This window comes from Microtus oregoni, unplaced genomic scaffold (genome assembly GCF_018167655.1).
Source record: "Microtus oregoni isolate MIOR12 unplaced genomic scaffold, Mior012 000233F_ref0000075, whole genome shotgun sequence".
Classification (NCBI taxonomy): domain Eukaryota; kingdom Metazoa; phylum Chordata; class Mammalia; order Rodentia; family Cricetidae; genus Microtus; species Microtus oregoni.
In genome coordinates, this window is record NW_024544900.1 from 159,377 (window position 1) to 183,416 (window position 24,040).

The 24,040-nt window shown below is 54.5% G+C and overlaps 1 protein-coding gene across 2 annotated transcripts; it reads left to right on the plus strand.

Moving 5' to 3' along the window:
* Positions 1-1,936: 1,936 nt before the first annotated feature.
* On the plus strand, positions 1,937-23,441 carry Sema7a (semaphorin 7A (John Milton Hagen blood group)). 2 transcript variants are annotated; one of them, XM_041647783.1, is made up of 14 exons: positions 1,937-2,209; positions 15,301-15,443; positions 15,938-15,979; positions 16,306-16,398; positions 16,595-16,682; positions 16,832-16,942; positions 17,495-17,634; positions 18,135-18,319; positions 19,096-19,204; positions 19,296-19,494; positions 22,049-22,176; positions 22,362-22,516; positions 22,656-22,717; positions 23,033-23,441. In XM_041647783.1, exons 1-14 carry the CDS (start codon positions 2,032-2,034, stop codon positions 23,392-23,394), a joined length of 1,995 nt encoding a protein of 664 aa, XP_041503717.1. In that variant the 5' UTR covers positions 1,937-2,031; the 3' UTR covers positions 23,395-23,441. The 2 variants fall into 2 exon arrangements, with proteins under 2 accessions (XP_041503717.1, XP_041503718.1); XM_041647784.1 differs by lacking the exon at positions 1,937-2,209 and adding an exon at positions 2,226-2,349.
* The last annotated feature ends 599 nt before the right edge of the window (positions 23,442-24,040 follow it).

Here is a 24,040-nt window from a genome sequence, read left to right on the forward strand (position 1 = left end):
GCGCCTGGGATCATGAAGACTGAGTTAGAACGAGACAGTGAAATGTGCGTAGCATGTAATAGTAACCACACTATCAGCAATTGTTACTACAGTCAGAAAACTTGACTTCCTGTCTCCACTCACTCATTCCCAGTTGACCTCAGACAGATCCCTGCTGTCCTGTATGCCTCGGTTTCCTCCCTAAGTTGGAGTTATGCTTTCTTACTCAGAGGGAGATAAATGTAGGTCTGACAGGAATGATCTAGGTGGAAGCGGTGGTTTTTTTTTTTTTTTTTGCATTTTATGAGTTACTGTGCACATGGGTACTGTTTTCATTTTAGATGTGCTCGAGTTCTTGGTTCTTAAAGGCAGGGATAGGTGATTTCTTAACTTACCTCAATCGTTTACAGAAATGACACTGGAGACCATACTTGTCCAGCAAGTGAGTACTTGGGCTAGAAAGCAAGCGGCATTCTTAGAAGCTGCCTCAGGCTGGTCAGGTTCAGTTAGGTTCCCAGCTTTAGGACCACAAGATTCAGTGCAGGCCTGGGAAGGAGTTCAAGGGCTGTCTACAGCTGTCTTCGGTCTGGTTGTACGATCCTGGGTATCATGGAGCTAGTGGCTCCAGGTATAGTGTAAGGAACTTACACTTCACCTTCAGTGTCTCTAGACCGCTCCATACACACCAATGCTGGAGATCACCTTATTGGCTTGGGTACTTTGGGACTTTTAGGAACGGAGAGAACGGCTAGAAGCAGAATGTGCAGCTGGCAGGGCTAAGATTCATGTTATCAAAACCTTCCTGGCTGACTCTGAGGTCAGGGTATCCTGCCCAGTGTCTTTGCCTGTGTCTGCAGGTTGCTCAGTATGTCTAGGTCTGTGGGTTCTGAAGGTCAAGCCTTTGTTTACTTCTGTTCCCTCTCCCTCACTCTGTCCACCTTAGACACTAAGCACTAGGTAAGAACCTGCTGGGCTGCATGGATTTCACTCATGGCTCCCTGGGGTACAAGCAGAGGTGAGCCATCTCTGGCCCAAGGCAGACAGCAGACCCTTTTACAAAGGGCAAATGGTTCCAAGTCCATAAGCTAACGACAGAGTTCCCTGGGCTGTTCAAGTGACTGCAGAGGGACTGTGGCCTGGACCCTCTGAGGGAGCCACCACCACCACCACCACCGAGTCATCAGGTTGCCCTTGGTAGGTAGCTGAGCCTTAGGCAGAGAAAGCGATGCCTTCAAATGGTCTGACCTTGCCTCCCTGACTGAGTCTTGGGCATGCAGGATGTGCCCCTTGCGCTCTTCTTGGGGAAGGGGCCTTCCTAATTATATCCCCCTCAGCTCACATGGAAATGAGTTTGGATTTTCTGAGCATACACCAGCTGGCTGGGGGGAGGCAGCCCAGAAGGCTGCTGGCTGGGGAAGGGAGGAGAAAGGAGAGGGAGAGGAGGGAGCCAGGCCAAGATGAAAAATTCCCAGTGTTCTTTCAGGCAGAGCAATAGTGGGGCGTTGTGGGCACCCCACACATCATCCACCTCCTCTGTCTCCTCCACAGAGGAAAACCTCCTTCTCCGGGCTGACAGGATCTGCAGAGAGCTGGGTTCCACTCCAGCAAGCCCATTCTCTGAGAATGGCTTTCTGACTACAGACCAGTTAGCTGGCAGCAGTCGGGTTGTCCGGTGTTAGACTCATCCATGCGCTGAGAGGTCCTTATAGATTTCCAAGGCCTCTCCTTCCACTGGGGCGAGGGAAGTGGAACTGAAGCCCAGAGGAGGGATGGGGCCTACTCCTCATGACAGATCACAAGTCTGTCTTCTTCGCAGCTGGGTTCTCCCAGTGGAGTTGCTTGAGAGCGGGTGGCGAAGAAAAGATTCTCGTATAGCAGCGAGCACCTCACAAGCTAGGGGCCACAGGCAAAGCTAGAAAAGGCTGCGAGGGGCGGGGGGGAGGGGTGGGGTGGGGTCAGGCGCTTGACTCCGCCTCCTGGCGCTAGGTTCTGCCTGCGGCCGGGCGCTGGCTCAGTCTCGGCTGCTTGCCGCTGTCGCTCCGGGGCTGCGGGATGACGCCTCCTCCTCCCGGACGTGCCGCCCCCAGCGCACCGCGCGCCCGCGTCCTCAGCCCGCCGACTCGGTTCGGGCTCCCGCTGCGGCAGCGACTGCTGCTGCTGTTCTGGGTGGCCGCCGCCTCCGCCCAAGGCCACTCGAGGAGTGGACCCCGCATCTCTGCCGTCTGGAAAGGTAGGCGGCGCCGCGCGGCCGGCGGGGCGCGGGATCGGACGCTGTGCAGGGAGGTTGCGGAGTGTGCGGCACCCAGAGAGAGTGCGTGTGCGCAGCTCTGCAGGTCTTGAGCTGGCCCCGGAGGGAGCGTGTGGGTCCGGGTGAGTGTATGTGAGTGTGCGTCCTGTCACGCCGGAGCGGGCTGGAGCGCTGCAGCGTGCGGGCGAGCGTCTGGGGCCCGGGCCCGGCTAAGTGGCGCTCCAAGTCCAACGGCAGCTCCGAGCCCGAGCCGCAGCGCCTGAGCGCGGGGGGAGGTTGCGGGCCCCTTTCTCGCCAAGGTTCGCTTTGGCTCTCCGCCGCGGGGTCCACTATGCGGGACCCTTCCTTCCCCGGGCCAGCTTCCTCACCCCAACCCCCTCCTTGCGAGCTGCGGGCTCTGCTGGCACGCGGGGCTCAGGCTGGGCTGGTGAAGGGGGCGCGGACCCATTGCCGCCGCTGCTGCGCTCGGGCTGCGGGAACAAAGACCCCGCCGCCTGCCCCCGCCCCCGCCCCGGCCCGGAGCGCGGGCCAGGCAAGGGGATGGGCACCCTGCGGCTATCCCGGACAGGGTGCAGTGCTGGGGCTCGGGGCACCTGGGCGCTGTCTCCCTAATGCTGGGACCAGCCGCTCCCCCCTTGCCCGCACGTGGCAGTTGTCACCAGAAATTGGCGCTAGCACGAGGAGGGGGATAGTGCCCATTGGGTGGGGCAAGGCCATTGGGACCCCCAAGCAGCATATATAGGGAGGGGGGTGTGCAGCCTTAGGGCTGTGGTGAATTTGAGAACCTGACAGACTGGAGTCTTCCCCTGGGGCATCTCAGTTCAGACCTCAGTACAGTGGGACAGAAAGCTGGCTAGGTTGGGTTTGGAGGCTTTCTGCCGCTAGGGACGGAGCTCCCCTCCCCTGCATTGCACACAAACGCCTCCCCGCCCCCAGGCAAACTCAGCTCTGTACCCAAATTTGGCGTCTCTGCAGCCCCTCCCCTAGTGGTGAAGGGAGACTCACATGGGGACTGGGGGGGGGGGGTACTAGTCCTGTCTGTCCCTACTGGGAACCCTTTGATGCCTTGGCAGTTTTCAGGGATTGCGGAAGTCTGAACATTATCTGGGGCAGGTATTCTTAGCAGGGTATGGGGGGAACCCACATAAAATGAGTGACCCGAACTGCTGCAGCAGCTGAGAGAGTGTGACTTGCCCAAGGTCACTGGGCAGTGTGGGCGCTCATTGTGCAGGTGGGGGCTCTGATCTGACCCTGAACCTGTCCGGGTCCAGACTTAGGGAGAAGAGAAGGATTTAGATGCTTCTCCAACCATAAATGAGGTAGTCTGGTCTCCAACTCGCCATCCAGCCAGAGATGCACTCAGTGTAAGAAGAACAGCTTAGCTGGAGCTCTGGACACCTGCACAACCTGCATTTATACCCACTTAGTCTCTTTTCCTCCATCCTGCCAGCATTTTACCTTGCCCCTGTCCCCTTGTGTCTCGGACAGCATAGTACACGAGTACTCCGGAGGAGACAAATGGCTGTGTCTGAGTGTTCTGGAATCTCCCTCTATACCAAACTCCTTTCATTTGATTGCGCTTGTCCCCCCAATTCCTTGCTTGACCTCCCCACCGCATACTTAATGCACAGCCACTTGTTAGCACTTAATGCATACCTTTCTATCCCCGGCACTTAGTCCTTACTTACCCCGGGGCTATTTAAAGCTGCTTTCAGCCCTCTTACCCGCTTCTGCCAGCCCATCCTATGCCCCGCTTCCCTTGCTTGCTCTTCACGGCTGTGACCACACTGGTAATGCACTATTGACCCCCTCTGGCTGGGATCCACCAGACTCTCACCAATCTTGTCCAAGGACAGTCTGCAATCTCCTTCACAAGTGCCAGGTGCCCCACTGGCCAGACAGGCCCTGCCATTCACCTGCCCCCCACCCCCTAGGGCCACCAGCTGGTGATAGTGTGCCCGACTGACAGCTGCCTCCTGCCTCCTATGGGGTAACACATGGCAGTCGGATAGTAGGGAGATTGGATAGGGCCAAGCCAGGCGTGGAATGAGAGGGAGACCTTCCCAAGCTCTACTGTACGCCTGGGGCTCTGTCTACCAGTGGATGGGACAGGAATCTTTAGGGATGACTAGACCTAGGGATGGTGATATAGCCCTGTAGCCATTCCTCTACAAGACATATATTTAGATTTCATGTTTGGATTAAGACAGAATAGGGACTGGATAGGTATAGAAATGTCTTTATTTTCTTTGCTTGGCCCCCCACCCTCACTCCAAGCCGTAGGGAAAGATTAAAACAGGGGATTCTGAGAGGGTCCCAGACAGACTGCAGTTGTTAAGAGAGCTGCTGCCTTTGCAACCAGATGAACTCCTGGTGCAGAAGAGCATGGACCAGGGGGAAGGATGTTCCATCGCAGGCTGCTGGGTTCCTTGGGCTCTGCACCTGTCTTTGACCCCCAAAGGTTGCCGGAGCAGGGAGAGCCCCGAGGATGGATGTCCCCATAGCGCATCACTAGCACATGAGTTACAGAGTTGGCCATGTAAATGTGTGACTCTGGTCTTCCTTCAGGTGGGGGTGGGAAGTATAGGGGATGAGTGAGTGGCAGGTGATGGGGGGTATGAGTGGGGGGTGGGTGACTGGGGGGGATATGAGTGAATGGTGGGTGGCAGGAGGCCTGCATTCTCGTGTATGCCAATAACTGAAGGAGAAGCCCACGGAGGTCGTGACTCCCCCGTCAGAGTGAGCAAGCGAGCCTGTCCACAGAAGGCAAACAGTCCAATCTCCAGTCTACCTGCCCAGCTGGTTCTTCCCGCTCTGGCCCAATTAAACAACAGGATGTTATTGTTGACTTGGGAGCTGTTGTGTAGCCATTAAGGGGTGGCTCCCCAGGGTCAGGGGGGTTGTTATCACCTCCTCCAGGGGATGAGGTCACAGCTGGGGCTCCCCAAGCATCAGCATTTCCAGTGGAAATCCCTGTCCTCTTGGGGACTTAGATGAATTCATCACCTTCAAGGTGAACCCCCCTTGCAGAACTGGGGGGGGCAATCCCCAAGAGGAGAGGGAGTTTCCTAAGCTGGAGGAGATGCTTGGTGGTGTCCCCAGAAGCTCCCTGCTAAGTTTTGTCTTGGGTCTGTGCTGAACACTGAAGATTCTGAGAGCAGGTGTTGGGGGTGGGGCCGCAGATAGATGATGGAACAGGTCCAAGTTGACCCTGGCACCTTGGGTAGAAATGGGTGGAAAGTCAGAAGCCTGGTTCTGGCTTAATTGTTCTGGCTTCATTTGCTCTGTGTCTTTGGGGGAGTCCTTGCCTTTTTCTGAACTTCAGTTTCCTTCCATGTCCAAAACAGTCAGGTAATGTCTGTAATGCCTCATTCACTGCTGGGCCATAATACCTCCAGATTCCTTTTGCTCTGGGACGAGGAGGGCGGAGCAGAGACCAAGGTGGCCCATTCAGATCTTAGTGTTAAGTGACTAAAACTGCCGGGTGGATAATCAGGGGGAAATCCTGGAGTCTTGGATCCTTCTTCTCTTTGCTATCATGGGCCGGAAGTCAAGGGTCAGTTCCAGGGAACGGCTTTTTGGCTTCTGGCCTCAAGGGTAGACGCACATTCAACAAGCTTTTTCTGAGTCCAGCTTTGTGCTGGTTCTGGGATTGGGCGTGAGGGTCCAGCAGAGAAATTCAGTGAGGTGGTGTCCTTGTAGATAGGGAGAGTGGGTGGATAAACCAGTACAGACACTGAAGAGGTGAGACAGGACCTAGAGCACAGGGTTGCCATGGGGGCTGAGGAAGTCTGCTAGTCAGCCGGCTTTCTAGATGAAGTGGCAAAGCTGAGATGGCAGAGACAGGAGTTGGCTGGATGAGGAAGGGCAAAAGAAGTACTTGTTTGACAGTGTTGAGTCAGCTTTGGCCAGGGGTCCAGCAAGCTCTCTCTCTCTCTCTCTCTCTCTCTCTCTCTTTCTCTGCAGACTCTCACAATGTAGCCCTGGATGGCGTAGAACTTCCTATGTAGTCCAGGCTGGCCTTAAACTCCCAGAAATCCACCTGTCTTCGCCTCCACTAAAGGCATGTACATCCTGTGCTGGCTTCAGCAAGGTTTCTTGAAGGGGATGATATCTGAGCTTGGCCACTTGTCCTGCTTGGGCAGTCTTCTGGAGGAAGACAGTGGCAGGGAAGTCGTGGTGGGGTCCAGGGACAGTAGGACCTTCCCCATCCACTCCTGACTATGAGGAGGGTGTTTCAGGAAGGAGGCCTGCCATGCCCTTTCTCTGCGTGTCCTCTGAGGCAGAAGAAATCCCCTTGTATCCAAGCCCTGTATTGCGGACAGAGCAGACGCGGTTCCTCTGACCAGCTTCCCTTTCCGGGGGAGCCTTTGAGAACAGATAACTTTCTAGGTTGAAGATGAGAAACAGAATAAGCTGCACACTTCTCTTTGAGGCGTACCAGACCAGGTGGCCTGAGAGGCCCATCCTGCAGGGGGCAGTCATGAGAATGGATGACCCCAGAGTTTCCTGCTGGAGTCTCATCTGACATCCTGGCCTACATCGTCATTCTACACCCCCTCATTTAGGGCAGCTGTGTCATAAGAGACTGACCATACTTCCCTTACCTCTTGCTAGTTGCTCCAAAAGGCTTCTGCTTTTCTTAGTTTCCTTTTTTGGTTATCCCAGAAGCCTGTCTACTCTTTGGGGATAGGAGACTTGACTCTTGACCTGCCCTGGCCTTGCAAGGAGGCCTGGCTGTCAAGTGTATGACCATTTGGCTCTCAGTGAACCAGGCAGATGGGGAGAAAGGAGAAAGTGGAGGGCCACAGTCCTGGCCCCATAGAGATTGGAGACTTCTACCTTCCCTAGTCAGCCAAGTTGCTGCCCTCCTACAAGGGAAGGTTCTTCAGGACCTTTCCTTCAGCAGGCCTTGGCCCCACTGTCCCATGTGTAGATTGTACTCTGCCCTCTTCAAGGTCCCCCTGCTCCTCCGTGACATTCTACTGAGCCTGATGGGCACTCTGTGGCCCTTCTCTCCTTTCCTTCCCAGCAGTCACTGCTGCTCCAGAGCTGCTTCTCTGTACCATGCCTACCCTCCTCCTCAATCCCCCTTCTTCTCCCTGGCAGTTCTTTCTCGGTTTCATTGAGGAACCTTCCGAGTTGTCCTCAGCTTACCCAGCTTGACAACACAGAGCTCAGGGTGTGAGGAAAAAAATGTCAGAGAGAAGCGGCTAACCACCTCAGCCCCAGATGGGGAAACTATGGCCCAGAGATGGCAGAACTTGCTTCGAGGTCACTGGCAAAATAGGGAGAGCTGGAGTTTGGGCTGCGTTTTCTGCTCCGAGCTGACTGGTGGCCCAACTGTCTGCCCCTTCTCAATGTCCCATCTACACACGTGCTTTTCTAGGTGGAGAGTTTCGAAAACCTATTACCTCCTTGGCCGTTTAACTGAGCCCAGAGACTTTCTGTCCACATCCACCAAGACCACACACTCCTTGTAGACCCTCAGACTTTGACCCGGCTCCGTGGACCTCATGTCTGGCCTTTGCTGAGCAGAGTTTAGGTCTCAGGGGGCGGGTTGCTCTGTGTCATGGTTTAGGCTAATCTGGGTTTAACCGCCACAGCAGCCTGGGGATTAGGCTGATCCTGTACCCCTGCTTCTAATCAAGACCCCGGGCTTTGGGCCAGCATCCTGGGGACCCTCACTGTAGAGGGCAGCCAGCCCTTGACCCCTGCCTGCACCTAGATTCAGCTCCTGGGAAATTGAAAGCAAAAGAAACCCTGTGCTTGCCCCCAGGGAGCAGTTAGTGACTAAGGGGTAAGGCCTGTGATGGAAAAGGGGCCCCTGGGAAGTCAGGAGTGCACAGCCAAGACTGCAACTGAAAGCTGGTGTGGGTGATACGATCAAGGAGAGGAGAGGAAAGAGCCAGGCTAGAGCAAGGGGGTGGGGACACAGGGCCTGGCATAGCTGCTGCTCGCCCTCTGGCTCAGCCTGTCAAGTAGGGTCACCATGATAAGCACTGCACCCCATAGATGGCCCAGGAACCTCTTCTGAGATGTCTGCTCCTCTGAAGAGTAGCAGGAGGCTGCTCCTTCCTACCTCTGAACGATGTTACCTTGTCCAGCCCTGGCAATGGGCAATGGACCCTTCTTCATAGTACCCTACACCTCGGGCGAAATCCCACCAGACACAGTGTCATCTAAGAGAAGGGCAAATGGTGGCTGGAGCACAGTCAGGGAGTACAGGGCAGCGTAGTGAGGGCTGCATCGGCCTGGAACACTTCCCAGAGCTAGGGGATTTGGGCTAGGTGTTCAAGGACGGATGAGGTCCATGCGCAGCAGAGAAAGGACAAGGGCAGTGAGTGCGGGCTGTGTGGAGATGGGAATCAGCCATAGTAGAGATGCCCGGAGATAGGCAAGCCTTGACAGCCCTGCTTTGGGGAACTGGGCCCTGCTGGGATGGGCAGTTGGGAGCTGTGGTGAATTCCTGGTTAGAGTCAGGGTGGCAAAGATGAGTGTTTTAGTGAGCGCTGGCTGGCTAGGAACCTGTGTGGGTATGTGGTAGAGAAGGGCTGGTGTGCATACCAGCCCCAAAGTTTCCTATTAGAGACGGAGAACCCGGGAGACTTAACTTTCCAGTTAGTCATACTGGCTAGCATTTAGGGTGAAGGTGACTCGCTGCACCCTATATTCCTGCCCCACCTGCACCTGCATATATTCATGCTCACTCATACACACTCACCAAGCTGTCACAGTAGAGAGGTCAGGCATCTGATGACAAGTAGCTTTTGCCGGGCTCTAGCCTCCCTCTGTTCCTTCCGGTCTCCTTGGCTGTATAGAAAGGACTGCCTCTGGAAGTCCATCCTTGGAGTGCAGCAGGATAAGCCCAAGTTCCAGGGTTAGTCTGGAACGAGTGTCAAGTCAACAACCTCTGTTCTACTACACAGCCTGCTGTGTGACTCTGGATATGTCTCTTAGCTTCTCTGGGCCTCATACCCCTTATCTGTGAAACAGAGATAATGAGAGACTAGGCAGCATATGACTTGCTGAGTTAATAGGTCTAAAAATCACTTAGGGTAGTACCTGGTAGATAGGTGGTGTTTCTGAAGCACTGGGCTTAGGGCTAGCCTCACTCATCATTGCCGCCCTTTTCCCTCTCCTCCTCCTCCTGCAGCATCTCTGGTTTCTCCTGGAATGCATTTCTGGCACCCTAGCCCCTGCCAGTTCTCCTTAACGGGCTGTGCTGGCTGGCTGCCCTCATACTGTGTCCCCTGCTGGTCCAGGCTAAAGCTGAGGCTGGGAACCTTCTGTTTCACCACAGTCTTCCACCTGTCTCCCTCCCTGCTGGCCTGAGGTAGCCATTCTCTGCCCTCCTGCCACCCCAGCCCGGGCTCTGGCCCAAGAGCAGACTCTCTATTTTTGCCCATCCTCTGCTTTGAAGTAGCCGTTAGCTGACCTTTAGGGCTTTGGGAATCTGCTAGGCCAAAGAATGGATAGGAGTTAGATACGGTGCGGCATTGGCTCTGGGCTTCCTGCCTTTCCTGGGGTTGAACTTAGAGCCGCTCTTCACTCTGATTGGGCTCTGCGAATGCCTTCCATGTCCACCTGAACCCTTGACTCCTGCTCAGTCCAGATCCCCTCCCCCACAATGTACTTCTCTTTAGAACTTTGTCTCAACTCCTTTGTCCAGCAGCGAAGCCCTCTGATCCTCTGGTCACAGTGATGTATACAAGCGATTCCAGCCCTTCGTGGTTTGGGAAGGGCCTTAGTTTTCCTCTCTGTAGAATGGGGATGCAGACCTTTGCCTTGCCTTCTTGGTAGGGTGGTGGGGATTTGTTGGGCTAGCCAGTGGAAGCCGATGAGAATGCTGTTATTACTGTCCCTCTACTTTCAGAAGGTTGCACCTGACTCCTTCAGCACGCATAGACTCATATTTTCCCCAAATGACGTGAGCTTAGTCTTGACCATTTTGTGTTTGTTCCTGGAATTATGATGGGTCATAAAACCCAGGCCACAACAAACCAGTAACCCCCATCCCCACCAGCCGCAGAAGGTGACACTGAACTCAGGAAGGCCCTGCCCCAGCTCACAACCACAACCAGCTGCCTGGATGCCAAAGACGGTGGGAGGTGTCTTAGAACCAAGCCCAAATCAACACCTGAGACACCCTCAGACATACTCATGGCTGACCTTGGCAGTGGGTGTAGGCCGTGACTTACAGCTTGCTGATAATAAGGGTGGGTGTCTCATTCCTCTACAAGGGTGACTGCCACCTGTGTTGGCACAGCACTTATCTGGCAGCTGCCAGAGCCCAGCCCTGCGCAGGTGTTGCCAGGAACCTGATAGTAGCCATAATCGGCTCTTAGCACCAGGTTGGTGCCATCTGGAAAAAATGGCCTTTCTTTCCTGGCCATTATCAGAGGCAGAGCCAATGAAACATTTGTCCCTGGGTTTCTGCCACCAGTGGAAGGGTTTCTCTTCACCGCGCTGCTCAGCACCCACAATTCCATTCACTAGACATACCTTTGGGTCACCAAAGCCCGTTGGGAGATCAGGGAGGTGAGTGGATGACTTCTTTCATTCATCAAGTTAGAGACTCTGCATCTGGTGATTGGGGAGGGGGTGGCTAGGAAGAGGGTGATGCAGAGAAGTGGGAGGGGGCAGTTTTTCTTTCTCTTCACATTGTTCTCTCAAAGAAGCCCTGAGTGTGGTTCTCGAGAGATGCAGTGGCATGACGGGCACCCAGGTCTGTGAGCCGCCCTTGGGTATTAGCCCTTGGGCCAGTGGCATAGCCTCCCTGGCCTCTGAGCCTCCCGGCTTGGTGACTGTTTGTGTGGAGTGATGTTCCAAAGGGCAGAGAGTCTGCAGGCTGGCTCCTGAGCACCACACAGCTCTTCGTTCTTTACTCTGCCCGTGTGTGGTCAGGTGAGGTTGGGAGTGGGCCCATAAATGCAAAACGGGACACAAGTGTGGTAGGAGGTCCCTGCCAACCATGGCTGGGTCCCCAGTCTGTGGTTGGCCAGGCTCCTGCTCCTTGGCAACTTGACTCAGGCATTCCCTACTGGGATGCCCACATTCTTGCCATTCTCTGCCCACTTTCCAAGGGCTTTTGGAGGTCAGCATTCAAGGCTGATGGGTTCAGTGGGTCAAGGACCAGCCCTTGTTGCTCCTTTTGTGGATGGTACCCCTCACTCCACCCTTCCCACCCTCCCTCCCTCTTTCACAAGCATCCAGGCTATGGGGAATGACAGAAGCAGATGGCAACAGCATCCCGAGTGAATGAGAGCAGGGCAGATCCTTAATCAGGCAGACATGCTATAAGAAAGCCCACCGCTTCCCCAAAGGAAACACTCGTACTTCCTATAGTCCGTCAGCTGTTGGTACAGTGATGGCGGAGTGGCTCCCAGAAGGAATCAAGCCTGATCCCCCCCTCAACAGAGTCAAGGCCTCATTGACTCCCTGGCAGGGGTGCTGTGTCTGCATGGGGTCAGTTCCCCAGTCCATCCTCCCAGCACTTATATTTGGCTAGAACTGGGGCTAGGTTTTATGAACCCTATACTGTGAGGAACCATGGAGTCCAGCTAGGTACGGGACAGCCTAGGGATGTTCTTGCTCTGCTCAGGAGAGCCAGGATTGGCTCTGAATCACATGGGGTGGAGGTGGCCTTTCTTGTGCCCAGCCTGCCTTGAGGCCATGTCCTCTTTGTGTGCCCCTAGCCCCCTCCCCTGCCTGAACCCCTGGTTATTCTGGGAGCTTTTAGCTACCACTTAGTCAGCCACTAATGCGTCAGGCTGGGGAGTGAGGGGGGAGACACGGTGCCAGACGGTGCTCCTTTTAGACACACAGGATGGAAAGGAAGCAGGGGGAGCCAGGAGGTGGGAGGTGGGGGACTGCCAGAGGATGGGAGACTTTCCCACTCCTGGCCCTGCTCCTTGGTAGCAAGCAGTAGGGGAGGCTGATGGGCAGTGGGTCAGTATGTCCTTGGGTTAACTGGAGCCATTGCCCCACCACTGAGGCCTAACCTTCTGGATTCTTCTTTCATTACTTCTCTCTCAGGTGTCAGCATGTGGCCTCTGTCCTCTGTTCCTGCCACAGTCAGCTTCCCCATCTTTGCTCACACTCTTTCCTCTGCCTGCATAGCTCTTCCCCGTTCCTGGCCAATCCAGCTTTTATCTGTCTCCCCATATCGTCGGATTCACAAGGCAGCCAAAAGAAAGTGTTTAGGGATGGAAACACTGAGCCTGAACCTTTTAAAGGTAGACTCCAGTGTGCTCAGCCCTACCTAGGCAGCGCCTGGCCCAGCTCTCTCTGAGGTGATCCTTGCCATGAGGCCTTGCTGTTGCCTTCACTTCCAGGCAGCCCTCCTGCCCGGAGCCCCCAGCCCCCGCTCCTGCCGACCTGAACAAAGCTTTCTTTCATGTATTCATGGAACTGCTGCCCTGACACTTCCCGGGCACAATCAGGCCCTTTGAGGGCCTCGGGCAGTGCGGGAGCCTGGGCTGGGGCCGGGGTGGAGAATCGGCCAAGGTCTTGTCCTTGGGCTGAGCTGGTGCCATCCCCTTCCTCCCCTAGTCCGTAACACATCACCAGACACAGATCTGGGAGGGACAGGAACCTGGGAGTCATTGGAGGGCTGATGAGAGTCCTGGGAGAGCGTAGGAGCTCCTGTTTGTTCTGTAAAATGGGGCCAGCAGTTCCTGCCTTCCCCCACTCTGACTTTGCCAGGGTTTGAGTGGACCGGGCTCACAGATCAATGGAGTGCTGGCCTTACTCAGCTGCTGACACTGTCCTGACCCCTGACCTTCATAGTCTCTGTGGGTCTTTTGGGGAGCAACCCGAGCTCCCTCCTGGGACTATCTGCTTAGTGAGCTTTCTGTGGTGTGGGTGCCTCATACCTACACTTCTGAGCAAAGCCAAGTATTCCCCTCATACTTTGTCCTTGGTGCCTCTGACTCTTTCAGGACTGCTTTTCCGTAGCCCTGCTACCTCCTAGAAAAAGGCTCCCTCCATCGTCCCTGCTGCTGCCTTTACCTCGCTTGAGTTGACTTGTGCATTCGCCTTGCCTGGCTCTTCTCTGAGGCCTGGGGGTGTGACCTTGATCCAGGTGCTCAGAAGCTAAGGAGACTGACTGGTGGTCAACATGGCCTGCGAGTGTTTCTTTCCCTTGAAGTTGGGGCTGTGGGTCTCAGTAGCCCAGCATCCCCAGGTGCTGATGTGGCCCTTCCCCCCCCCCCCCCCCCCCCCCCCCCCCCCGGCTCCTGGACTGCATGTCCGGGAAGTGGAAGGGGATCTGTGCCACCTGGGACTTGCTGCTCAGGTTGCTGCTTAGGCTGTGGGTGGAAGGAGAGTTGTGAGTCGGAGAGACCGAGCGTCTGCCAGCTGCTGACCCCAACTTCACGGTTTTATCCCAGCTGGAAGAGAGCGGGAGGACAGTGCCCAGGATCTTCACCATTAAGCACCTCTATGCGGACAGCAGCACAGAGCTGGGCTCTCATCCCCTGCCCTGCGCATCTGGGGCTAATGAGAGGCAGCTTTGGGGTCCAGGGTATAAGAGGTAGGGTGTCTGACCGCCCCCCCCCATTGCTGGATCAAGCTGTGGGTAACATGGCCCCAGGAGAGTCAGGCCAGTCAGAGGGCAGCAGACTCAGCACTTCACTCGGTAGCCAGCCAGGCTCACATCTCCAGGAATGTTCTTGAGAGCTGATACCGTCTGGGCGAGCCAATCTGTCCTGCTTGCTGATGTGACCTTGGCCAGCCAGCCTTGTCCCTCAGGGGGCCTCCTTTTCCTCCCCTCTTCACCGTCAGCCAGGCCACAGCAGAGATGCAGAATTTGAATGACTCCTACTGTCTGTCTGGGATCACTTGGCTGTGAAGAAGCGTGTGTTCAGGACAGGGAACGAGGGAACGAGTCGTACGCAGTATGTTCTTCCCATTCCTTGCTCCGGATGGATGCAGGATCAGTAGGAATGGCTTAAGCGGCAGCAAGGAGGATGCAGGGCAGACCTTGAGGAACCGGCAGGTTTGTTTCTGCTCGGACTGGGTCATGTCCTGCCTGGGTGTTACTGCCAAGCTGGCTGTCTCGGAGTTTGCAGCAGCTGAAAAAACAGTGGTTAGACAATTCAGGGGTGAGGCCCAGGCTAATCAGAAGTCAGGGGACAGAGGCTATGGTTGAGTGCCCAGGGCATAGCCAGAGGCCATCCCATCCCTGTAATTTAGTCCTGCAACCAGGACAACCTCAACAATGTCCTTAGAGATGAGACAGCTTCTCTCTGGAGGTGGCGGCTGTAGACAGTTTCTTTTTTTGGGCAAAACTGCCCTGGTCAGCCCTCTTCTGAAAGGCATAGGCTGTACTTTTTGAAGGTCCCCTGTCCCAGAGCTGCTGGGAAAGAGAGCCCCAGAAAGAGCTGGCATCTGGGTGGATGAAATCAGGTTAAAGGTTAGCTTAGGAGACAGAAGCAGGACTGTTGGTTTAGGGGTGCTACCCACCCGCTTTCATGTATTCCTGGGTTGTCTGCTCCTTGGTCTGTTTCCCGACTGTATAATACTGTATAATGGGGAGGAATGGATGTTGAGATTTGCTCCAGGGCTGTAATGGTGCCCACTAAGGGCTGGAGGGTAAGCCAGGAGGGGTTAGAGACAACTTCTCAAAGGAAGATTTGGAGTTGTGAATGCAATGGTTGCCTGGGAATTGGGACTCTAAGTGGGGTGCTGTTGGCTTCTGGAAAGGCTGAGAGTGAGACGGACCAGCCTACAGATTCCTTCACAGGACAGAGCTGATGGTTTTCCCGTACCTGCCCAGCCTCTCAGGAATGTGTGTATGTTTGGAAAAGGTGTCTGCTCTCCCCGGGGTCCCTAAAATGCCCCTCACTCTGAGAAAACACACACTGTGGGGGAAAAGACCATGGCTTTGGGTGTGGACGCATGGTTTCTGGAGCCTGCCGTGACCTTCTTTATGTCAGGCTCACCTCAGAGGCCTTGTCTCTGAGCCTCAGGGCTCTGAGCGTGGAACATCAGTTAACCGGCAGAGTCTGGTATACCTGTGGAAGCTCAAGGGTTCTCTGGCTCAGGGTGTTTTTCTCTCTCCTGCACAGGGCAGGACCATGTGGACTTTGGCCAGCCTGAGCCCCACACCGTGCTTTTCCATGAGCCGGGCAGCTTCTCTGTGTGGGTGGGTGGACGTGGCAAGGTCTACCTCTTCAACTTCCCCGAGGGCAAGAATGCCTCTGTGCGCACGGTGAGCTTGGGTCTCCTCTGCCCTCCCCTTCCCTTTCCTCATCCCAGGCTTCTGGTCCTGGTAAGGGCCCTGAGGGAGTGTGAAGGCGCTGGGACATCTTTCTACCGAGGTCCTTCTATCTCCATAACCTCACACACGGTTCCTGGGGGAAGTTACTGTTGGTAGTCCACGTTGGAGTGGAGTCAGGGTATCAGGAGAAAAGCTGGGAGCTAACACATGGCCAGGCAGGTAGTGCTGATGGGGGAAGCCAGGCAGGGAAGCTGGATTCTGGAACCCATAGCCAGCCTTTTGCGATTGCTAGGCTCTGCTCCCTGGTATCACACAAAGAGCCTATGTGACCTTGGGAAATTTGCTTACCCTCGCCAAGTCTCAATTACTTTCCTGGAAGATGAGAATAATGGTCTCATCCAGGGCTTGTCCTATGGCTGCGTGGACAGCCTTTCAGGGACAGTCTCATCCCTCGAAGAGGGACTAACGCTTCTCCCCTCCTCTAGGTGAACATCGGCTCTCCGAAGGGGTCCTGCCAGGACAAGCAGGTGAGCAGGAGGGACAGACCATGGGAAAGGCGGGGACCCTGGGAAGAAAAAGAACCTGAGAGTTGGAGGAAGGGAGGAAACATTGCTTGGCCTTGTATTCTCCAGATTTGTGGGGTTGGGGGAGTTTGGTCAAGTCTTAGGGCCCCTAGTCAGAGGGGGAGACATGGGCCCCCAACATTGGCCTTGTTCAGAGCGGGGAGAGAGTCAGCTGGCCTAGAAGGCTGATCAGCCTTTTGGATGTCTTCTTTCCTAAGACTGAGGGTCCTAGTGTCTGCTGGGCCTGCCAGCGACTCCCACCCACCTAACAGTCTCCTAACCCCACACAGGACTGCGAGAACTATATCACTCTCCTAGAGAGGCGGGGAAATGGGCTGCTGGTCTGTGGCACCAATGCCCGGAAGCCCAGCTGCTGGAACTTGGTGAGAACCCTTCCCATGTGCCCGAGCAGCCCTCATTTCTTGGGTTGGTGTCAGCCCTTTACGGCCAGACAGAGATGGGGGATTCTGAGACCAGCATTACCCTGAGCACAGTCTCTGGGAAAATAGGGTCCTGGCTGGGAAATTGGGTGCAGTGGCTGGTGGTCACGTGGTCATCTGCACCTCTGATCTCCTCCAGATGAATGACAGTGTGGTGTTGCCACTTGGTGAGATGAAAGGCTATGCCCCCTTCAGCCCGGATGAGAACTCCCTGGTTCTGTTTGAAGGTAGAACAGCACTGCCACCGGGGCCCTGGGAGGGGGCTAATGCACCAGGCTTGGGGTAGGAGGGTCAGCCCCTTGTTCAGTGGCCCGAGCCTGGGAGGAGGACTTATAGAAGTTATTGCCCTTATCCACATGTCCTCCTACTATTCCAGGGGATGAAGTGTACTCTACCATCCGGAAGCAGGAATACAATGGGAAGATCCCTCGGTTCCGCCGCATCCGGGGCGAGAGTGAGCTGTATACCAGCGATACAGTCATGCAGAGTGAGTCAGATTGGGTTGAGGGTGGACCAAGGGGTGCGAATGTCCAGGATGGCAGATTCTATCCTGATATATTTCAAGAGGACTCCCTGAAAGGCACAGACCTGGACAGCCAGGACTGAGGAGTTTGAGTTTCTGGGAGGAGGAATTGTAAAGAGGCTGTCGGGCCAGAGAGGTCTGAATTATTCTGGGAACAAACACAGGGGAAGCTCAGACCTAGCACGAGGCTCAAGAGCCAAAGTTCATCTTTCTCATGAGCCTGTGTTGGGCAGAGGGCCCCATCTTCCTCATTAAGGCTCTGTTGATTAGGCAGAAGTGACATGGGCACCCCAGGGGGTTTCCTGCAGTCCCCAGGCATGAAGTCATTGCTCCTGGGCCCATGACATCTTTGTAGAAGAGGACATAACAGGTGTGGGGTATTGCTTTAGAATCAAGGGCCCCATGGGGCCTTAAGTGCTGTTCTCGATTCATATATATCTGGGAGAGGTGTGCAAGGTTAATGTGTACCCCACACAAGTTTCTGGCCTCATACCCTATCACCCATGTCCTTGGCAGACCCCCAGTTCATCAAGGCCACCATTGTGCACCAAGACCAAGCCTATGATGATAAGATCTACTACTTCTTCCGGGAGGACAATCCTGACAAGAACCCAGAGGCTCCTCTCAATGTGTCCCGAGTGGCCCAGTTGTGCAGGGTGAGCCAGATATGTGAGGGGTGGCTGGGTGAGTGAGAAATGTGTCTGTATATCTACAATAGGGGTGAGTGTGCATATGTGTGTGTTTGCATGCATGGCCCTGTGGGAATTTGTGTGCCTGTGAATGAATGTGGTTTAGCGTCTGTGCATATCGGATATACGAATATATGAGTTCATAAGTACCCGTGTGTTTACCTGTGTGTGTGTGTTTGTGTGGATTTGCTGTATTGTGTTTTTGTACAAGTGTGCATAGGTGAAAGTAGCAGATGTGTCTGATCATGTTTGCTATGGGGGGCCCAAGAATGTTCACCCGCAAGACCCCAACGTGGGTCCTGGCACACCAGGCTGGAGCCCACCTGAAAGCTTGTCTAAGTCTCCACAGGTATCAGCCCCTGGTAACCTGCCTTGTTCCTCAGTAGCCTGGGTGCAGCAGTTGTCTTTGGTGTACCAAGCAGCCCAGGCAAGTACTGAGGAGCATCTTCTGTCTTCTGCCCTTCCAGGGCGACCAGGGTGGTGAGAGTTCTTTGTCGGCCTCCAAGTGGAACACCTTCCTGAAAGCCATGCTGGTGTGCAGTGACCCAGCCACCAACAGGAACTTCAATCGACTGCAGGATGTCTTCTTGCTCCCTGACCCCAGTGGCCAGTGGAGGGACACCAGGGTCTATGGTGTTTTCTCTAACCCCTGGTGAGGAGTAGTTAGTGACATTAGCAGAGACAGCAGGCGTAAGGCTTGAGCTGTTACTAGGTGTGGTTGTCGTAGGCAATGTGATGTGTGTCCTATTGTGTTTTTGCCTTTGTGCACACGGTGTGTGGCCCTGGGCCCTGATTGTATTCCTGCCTATGTGTCCTGGCATGTGTGTGCTCAGAGCTGATACTAGGCCTGGAAAAGACTGAGAGCCCTCTCCTGGGGTGCTGGGTGAGATCGCACCTGCTCAAACACTGCCTGATAATTCACACTCTTTAATCAGTTTCATTGATTGAAAACAAAGCAAACAAGTGTTGGGGGTGGAGAAGAACCCTGCTTAGGCTAATGTGTGGATGGAGCCACATACTGGCTAGGACATGGAGGTCGGGGCTTTGAGGCTTTAGCACCCTGCAGCCTGTGACTGGAGGGCCCAGAGAATGACTTACTTAGCCCATGGTGGGGTTCCTCTTTCTTTAGGTGGACTAGAAAAGGCGACCTTTGAACTCCTTGATGCTGTAACAGAACCCAAGGTTGTGGTTTTAGATTGCAGTGGGGAGAACTTAGTTGAACTTGCCTCCCTCCCTCCTTTTGTTCCTCCCCTGTTTCTACTTTGTGTGATATGCTAGGCACTGGGCTCTGCTTCAGAAATAGTCTGGCTCATAGAGCTTGCAGGCCGAGGACTGTGATTGTGTTCTGTCTGGCATGGGGCTGACCAGGGTAAGTGGAGGTGGGTGTATTCTGGGCCCCCTACTAAGGTGGCTTGTCTATCCTTGCAGGAACTACTCAGCTGTTTGTGTGTATTCTCTTGGTGACATCGACAAAGTCTTCCGTACCTCTTCACTCAAGGGCTATCACATGGGCCTTCCCAACCCTCGACCTGGCATGGTGAGCTGTTGACCAACCACGGCCCAGACCCCAGCCCTTCCTGGTCTCACCTCCCAGTCCCCTACTAACCTACTTCTTTTCTCTTTTCCAGTGCCTCCCCAAAAAGCAACCCATACCAACGGAAACCTTCCAGGTTGCTGATAGTCACCCAGAGGTGGCACAGAGGGTGGAGCCCATGGGGCCACTGAAAACACCGTTGTTCCACTCTAAGTACCATTACCAGAAGGTGGTCGTCCACCGCATGCAAGCCAGCAATAGAGAGACCTTCCATGTCCTTTATCTAACCACAGGTGATGGGCTGTCCCAGAACTCTCTGATTTACTTTGTAAAAATAGATAGGAACCATTCTTTGTTATGGTACATACCTTTAATCTTACTACTCAAGAGGCAAAAGTAGGTAGATCTCGGTGAGTTCAAGGCCAGCTTGGTCCACATAGTGAGTTCCAGACCAACCCATACTATGTAGTGAGACCCTGTTTTTTGTTTTGTTTTTTTTTAAAAAAAGAAAAACAAAAGTTATGGACGGTATAAAGAACCCTGTAGGTAACATTTATGTGGGCCTTTAGGTGTGAACAGAGAATTGAGTGGACAGAGCTACCAGGAGTTAGTGTGTTGAGCTGTGGACGCTCAGGCCGAGAGGGAGGGCTTCCTGGAGGGGGTGAGGCAAAGGGGAAGCTTCCTGAGTTGAGAGAAAAGCATGCACTAGAGCTTGAGGCAGAAATGCGGTGATTGAGCAAAGCCAGGTACAGCTCTGGCCCAGGTGTCTCTCTCAACGGAGAAGGAACCAGGAGAGACAGGGAAAGCTAGCTGGGTGTGTGTGTAGGGGGAGGGACTTGAGCGCTGGACCTCCTGGGAGCCTCTGTCCTGCAGAATAAGGAGCATGGGCCTTCCATTAGACTTTGGGGCTATGCAGGCGAGAGGAAGCATTTGAAAAGTTGGTAGGGCACAAGAAGTTGCTGAAGGCAAAGCTTCATAGAGGCCTGAGATAGCATCTCCCTTTTCCTTCCTGGAGAGGCCTCCCTGAGGGAGGCTGAGTGAATGCCCTGGAGGTGCTCCTTTGTTCCAGAAAGCCTCTCTACACCCTGAGCTTAGTTTGTTTCTACCTCCTCATCCCAGGTCTTGGTCAAAACAGGGGTGGTGTCCTGAAAATAGCCTCGGAGACCATTGTGGGCCTGGCCATAGGCCTTCCTGGAGACTAGAAAGGACCCCACACCTCTGGGACCATTCTTCAGGGCCCAGGCCCCATCCTTCAATTGTTCACACTCTTTGAAGAGGCTTCCTGTTGCTGCTTCACTTTGGGGCTTCCTTGGCCACATTGGCCTGGTTGGAGGCTAAAGTCCTGGGTCATTGTTTGGCTCTTGGAAATCTTAGGGAGAGGAATTTCCCACAGGACATTGGGGACAAGGGAAGAGAGGTCACACAGTGCAGGATGGGGAAGGCTGGACTTGGGCCCAAGGAGCCCTGCTATTCCCTTCCTACATGCCTGGGCTGCAAGCATACTCAGGGAACAGAGAGGGAATCTCTTATCTTCCTGGCGGCCCATGGGAGAGACCAGTTTAGAGCCTGCAGCGTTTAGAAATATTGGGGCCAGATAAAAATAAAAAATTCTCTAGGTCCTCACCAGAGATTGGAAACTCTTACAGTGAGGACTAGCTGTGTGTCTGCTTGTCTGTATGTATCTGTGTCTGTGTGTCTGGGGTGAGAGCAGGGGCTGTGTCTGGGGCTTTGTCCGGTCCAACTAGTGTTTGGCCACATCTCAAAGCCTGCCAGTTCAAACACTGAGCCTAGAGGAACTGTCTCAGGTAGGTATCATCTGACTGCTTTTTTGGGGCAGATAATGCCCTGGGAAATGGGATGGTAAGAGAAAAGAAAGCGGCTATTCTAGAAACTGGGACAGCAGTTGAGGTGGGATTAGGAGGACCAGGGTCAGAATACCCATTAGTCCCCAACAGGTGCCAACGGAGAGAGACAGACAGTCTGGTTATGTGACCTTGGGAGCCCTCATATGGAATTCAAGGTTCTTTTCAGATCTAAGATTTTTACAGAAATTAAAATATCCCTTAAGACTAAGAGCAACGTGGAATCCTGGATTGACTTCGGGAACAAAAGAAGGACATCAGTGGAAAAACCCAAGAATCCCAAATGAAGTCTGTAGTTGAGCGAATAGGAACTCACTGGTGTCAATTGCTTAGTTGTGACAAATTCCCTCCGGTTATGTAAGATCTTCAGCTGGGGAAACTGGGAGAAGGCTAGGCAAGGACTCTATACTATCACTGCAACTTTTCTGAAAATCTAAAATTACTCCTAAAATAAACAATTAAAGCCAGTGTATCCCCCTAAGTACCTCAGAGGCAGGCAAGTTAAAAAGAAAGCCAGAGGTGGGGTTCTGACCCATCTGGGTTCCAATTTGCTCCCCGCTGTTCACCATCTGTGTGACCTTGAGCAAACAGTGCAGTTTTTCAACTCCTCCCTTCCCTTATCTGCAGAATAAGGGAGGTAACGCCTACCTCAAAGGGCAGGGGAGGGAAGGAGTAACCAAGGTAATGTGAGGTGCCAATCCCGTCGTGCTTGTTAATTGTGCAGCCTCCAATAAGCCTTTGGCATATTGGGGGCACTCATGGAGGGGACGGCCTTTTGGGATCAGCCTTGGAAACTTCCAGGCTGCCCTTGGCCTCTATCTTCCTTCTCACTCAGCTGTCCTCACCCCCACCCTACCCCAGTCCTGTGACACTCACCTGAGCCATGACTCCTAAACCCTCCCCGCCAGTGTCTTTTCCTAGCAGCCCAGCCTTGAAGAAGGCTGTCTGGCTGATGTTGACTCTCTCCTCTGCTTATTACCCATAGACAGGGGCACTGTTCACAAGGTGGTGGAATCAGGGGACCAGGGACACAGCTTCGTCTTCAACATCATGGAGATCCAGCCCTTCCACCGTGCAGCTGCCATCCAGGCCATATCATTGGATGCTGACCGGGTGAGCTGTCCCACCCTTCCTTGCACCCTTGGGACCACCCAGAGAGCTGTGGGAAGTGGGGGAAGGGCTACTCTGTTTGCAGTTTGCATGTCCTTTCAAGGACCTCCAAGGTGGCAGGACCCCTCGTCAAGGGTCGAGAACCCAGTGGAGGGCTCTGGCCTGACCCAGCCTTGCTCTCTTTGCAGCGGAAGCTATACGTGAGCTCCCAGTGGGAAGTGAGCCAGGTGCCCCTGGATATGTGTGAGGTCTACAGCGGGGGCTGCCATGGCTGCCTCATGTCCCGAGATCCCTACTGCGGCTGGGACCAGGATCGCTGCGTGTCTATCTACAGTTCCCAACGGTACATTGGACAAATCCCTTTGCCCCAAGGAAAGGTGGAACTGAGAATGGGGAGGCACTGATTCTGGGGTCACATGAGGATAAGTGGGGTGCTGCGCTGCAGCCTCCCATCTGCTGATATCTGCTCCTCCTCCTTCTAGGTCAGTGCTGCAGTCTATTAACCCAGCTGAGCCACACAAAGACTGCCCCAACCCCAAACCAGGTATCTCATTTAATCCTACCCTTGGGCCCCAGCAGAGCTACGCCTCAGTTACCTTTGATCCCTTGATCTGCAGAAGGCATGGCCTTGACCTGAGGCCCTGTACCACGTCCTGCTGAGGGAACTCACGTGATATAGGGTGCTTTTGAGAGGGGTGGGGGTGGGGGAGAATGCAAGAAAAGAAAACCTAAAAGTCAGGATCCACCCCTCTCTACCCTGTTCCTTCAGAAGCCTGCTCTAGAAGCCTCATCTGCAGAACTCAGAGGCTCCCAAGGTGCTCTTGACCCCTCCTCATGCCTGTTTCCCCTTCTTCCGCAGACGATGCCCCACTGCAGAAGGTTTCCCTGGCCCGAAACTCTCGATACTACCTGACCTGCCCCATGGAGTCCCGCCACGCCACCTACTTATGGCGCCATGAGGAGAATGTGGAACAGAGCTGTGAACCAGGCCACCAAAGCCCTAGCTGCATCCTTTTCATCGAGAACCTCACAGCCCGTCAGTATGGTCACTACCGCTGTGAGGCCCAAGAGGGTTCCTACCTCCGTGAGGCTCAGCACTGGGAGCTGCTGCCTGAGGACAGAGCCCTTGCCGAACAGCTAATGGGCCATGCTCGGGCCCTGGCCGCCTCCTTCTGGCTGGGAGTCCTGCCCACACTCATACTTGGCCTGCTGGTTCACTAGGGCTTCTAGGAGCGTGGGGCACCCCAGGCTTCTGTAACCCAGGAGTACTAGAATAAGTCACACTCACAGCCGGCCGGCCCGGGAGCTCGTTGTCCACCGATTCTTCCAGGGGTACTAAATAATCCAGTGGGGGACAAAGGGCATGGAGATGTCCAGCCGCAGGCGGCTGCTGGGGCCCAGGTGGGGTAGGGACAGTGAGGGACTGCAAAATGAAGGCATCGACTGTGAAGCTGGGCCATCAGTGACCCCAGACTTTATCTTCCCAAGACTATTTTTCAAAATCTCCTCACACTTGACTTCGTGCAGCGATGCACTTGGCCTGAGAGCCCAGCAGCCTGGCAGTGGCTTTGGGAAGGAAGTTGGGGCTCTCATCTCTGGACCTTGGGGCCCAGGCCTGGGTCCTTTGGGACCACTGTGCCCAACTGCTTCCTTCCCTGCCCCACTGCTGGGTGGCCAGTGTTCCTGCAGACCCAGGCTGCTCCTCTGCACCTCCCTCACAGCCTGGGTCCCACCGGACAGCGCCTTGCATGTTTATTGAAGGATGTTTGCTTTCCGGACGGAAGGACGGAAAAAGCTCTATTTTTATGTTAGGCTTATTTCATGTATAGCTACTTCTGACTGCATCTGTATGAAATACCAAAACTAC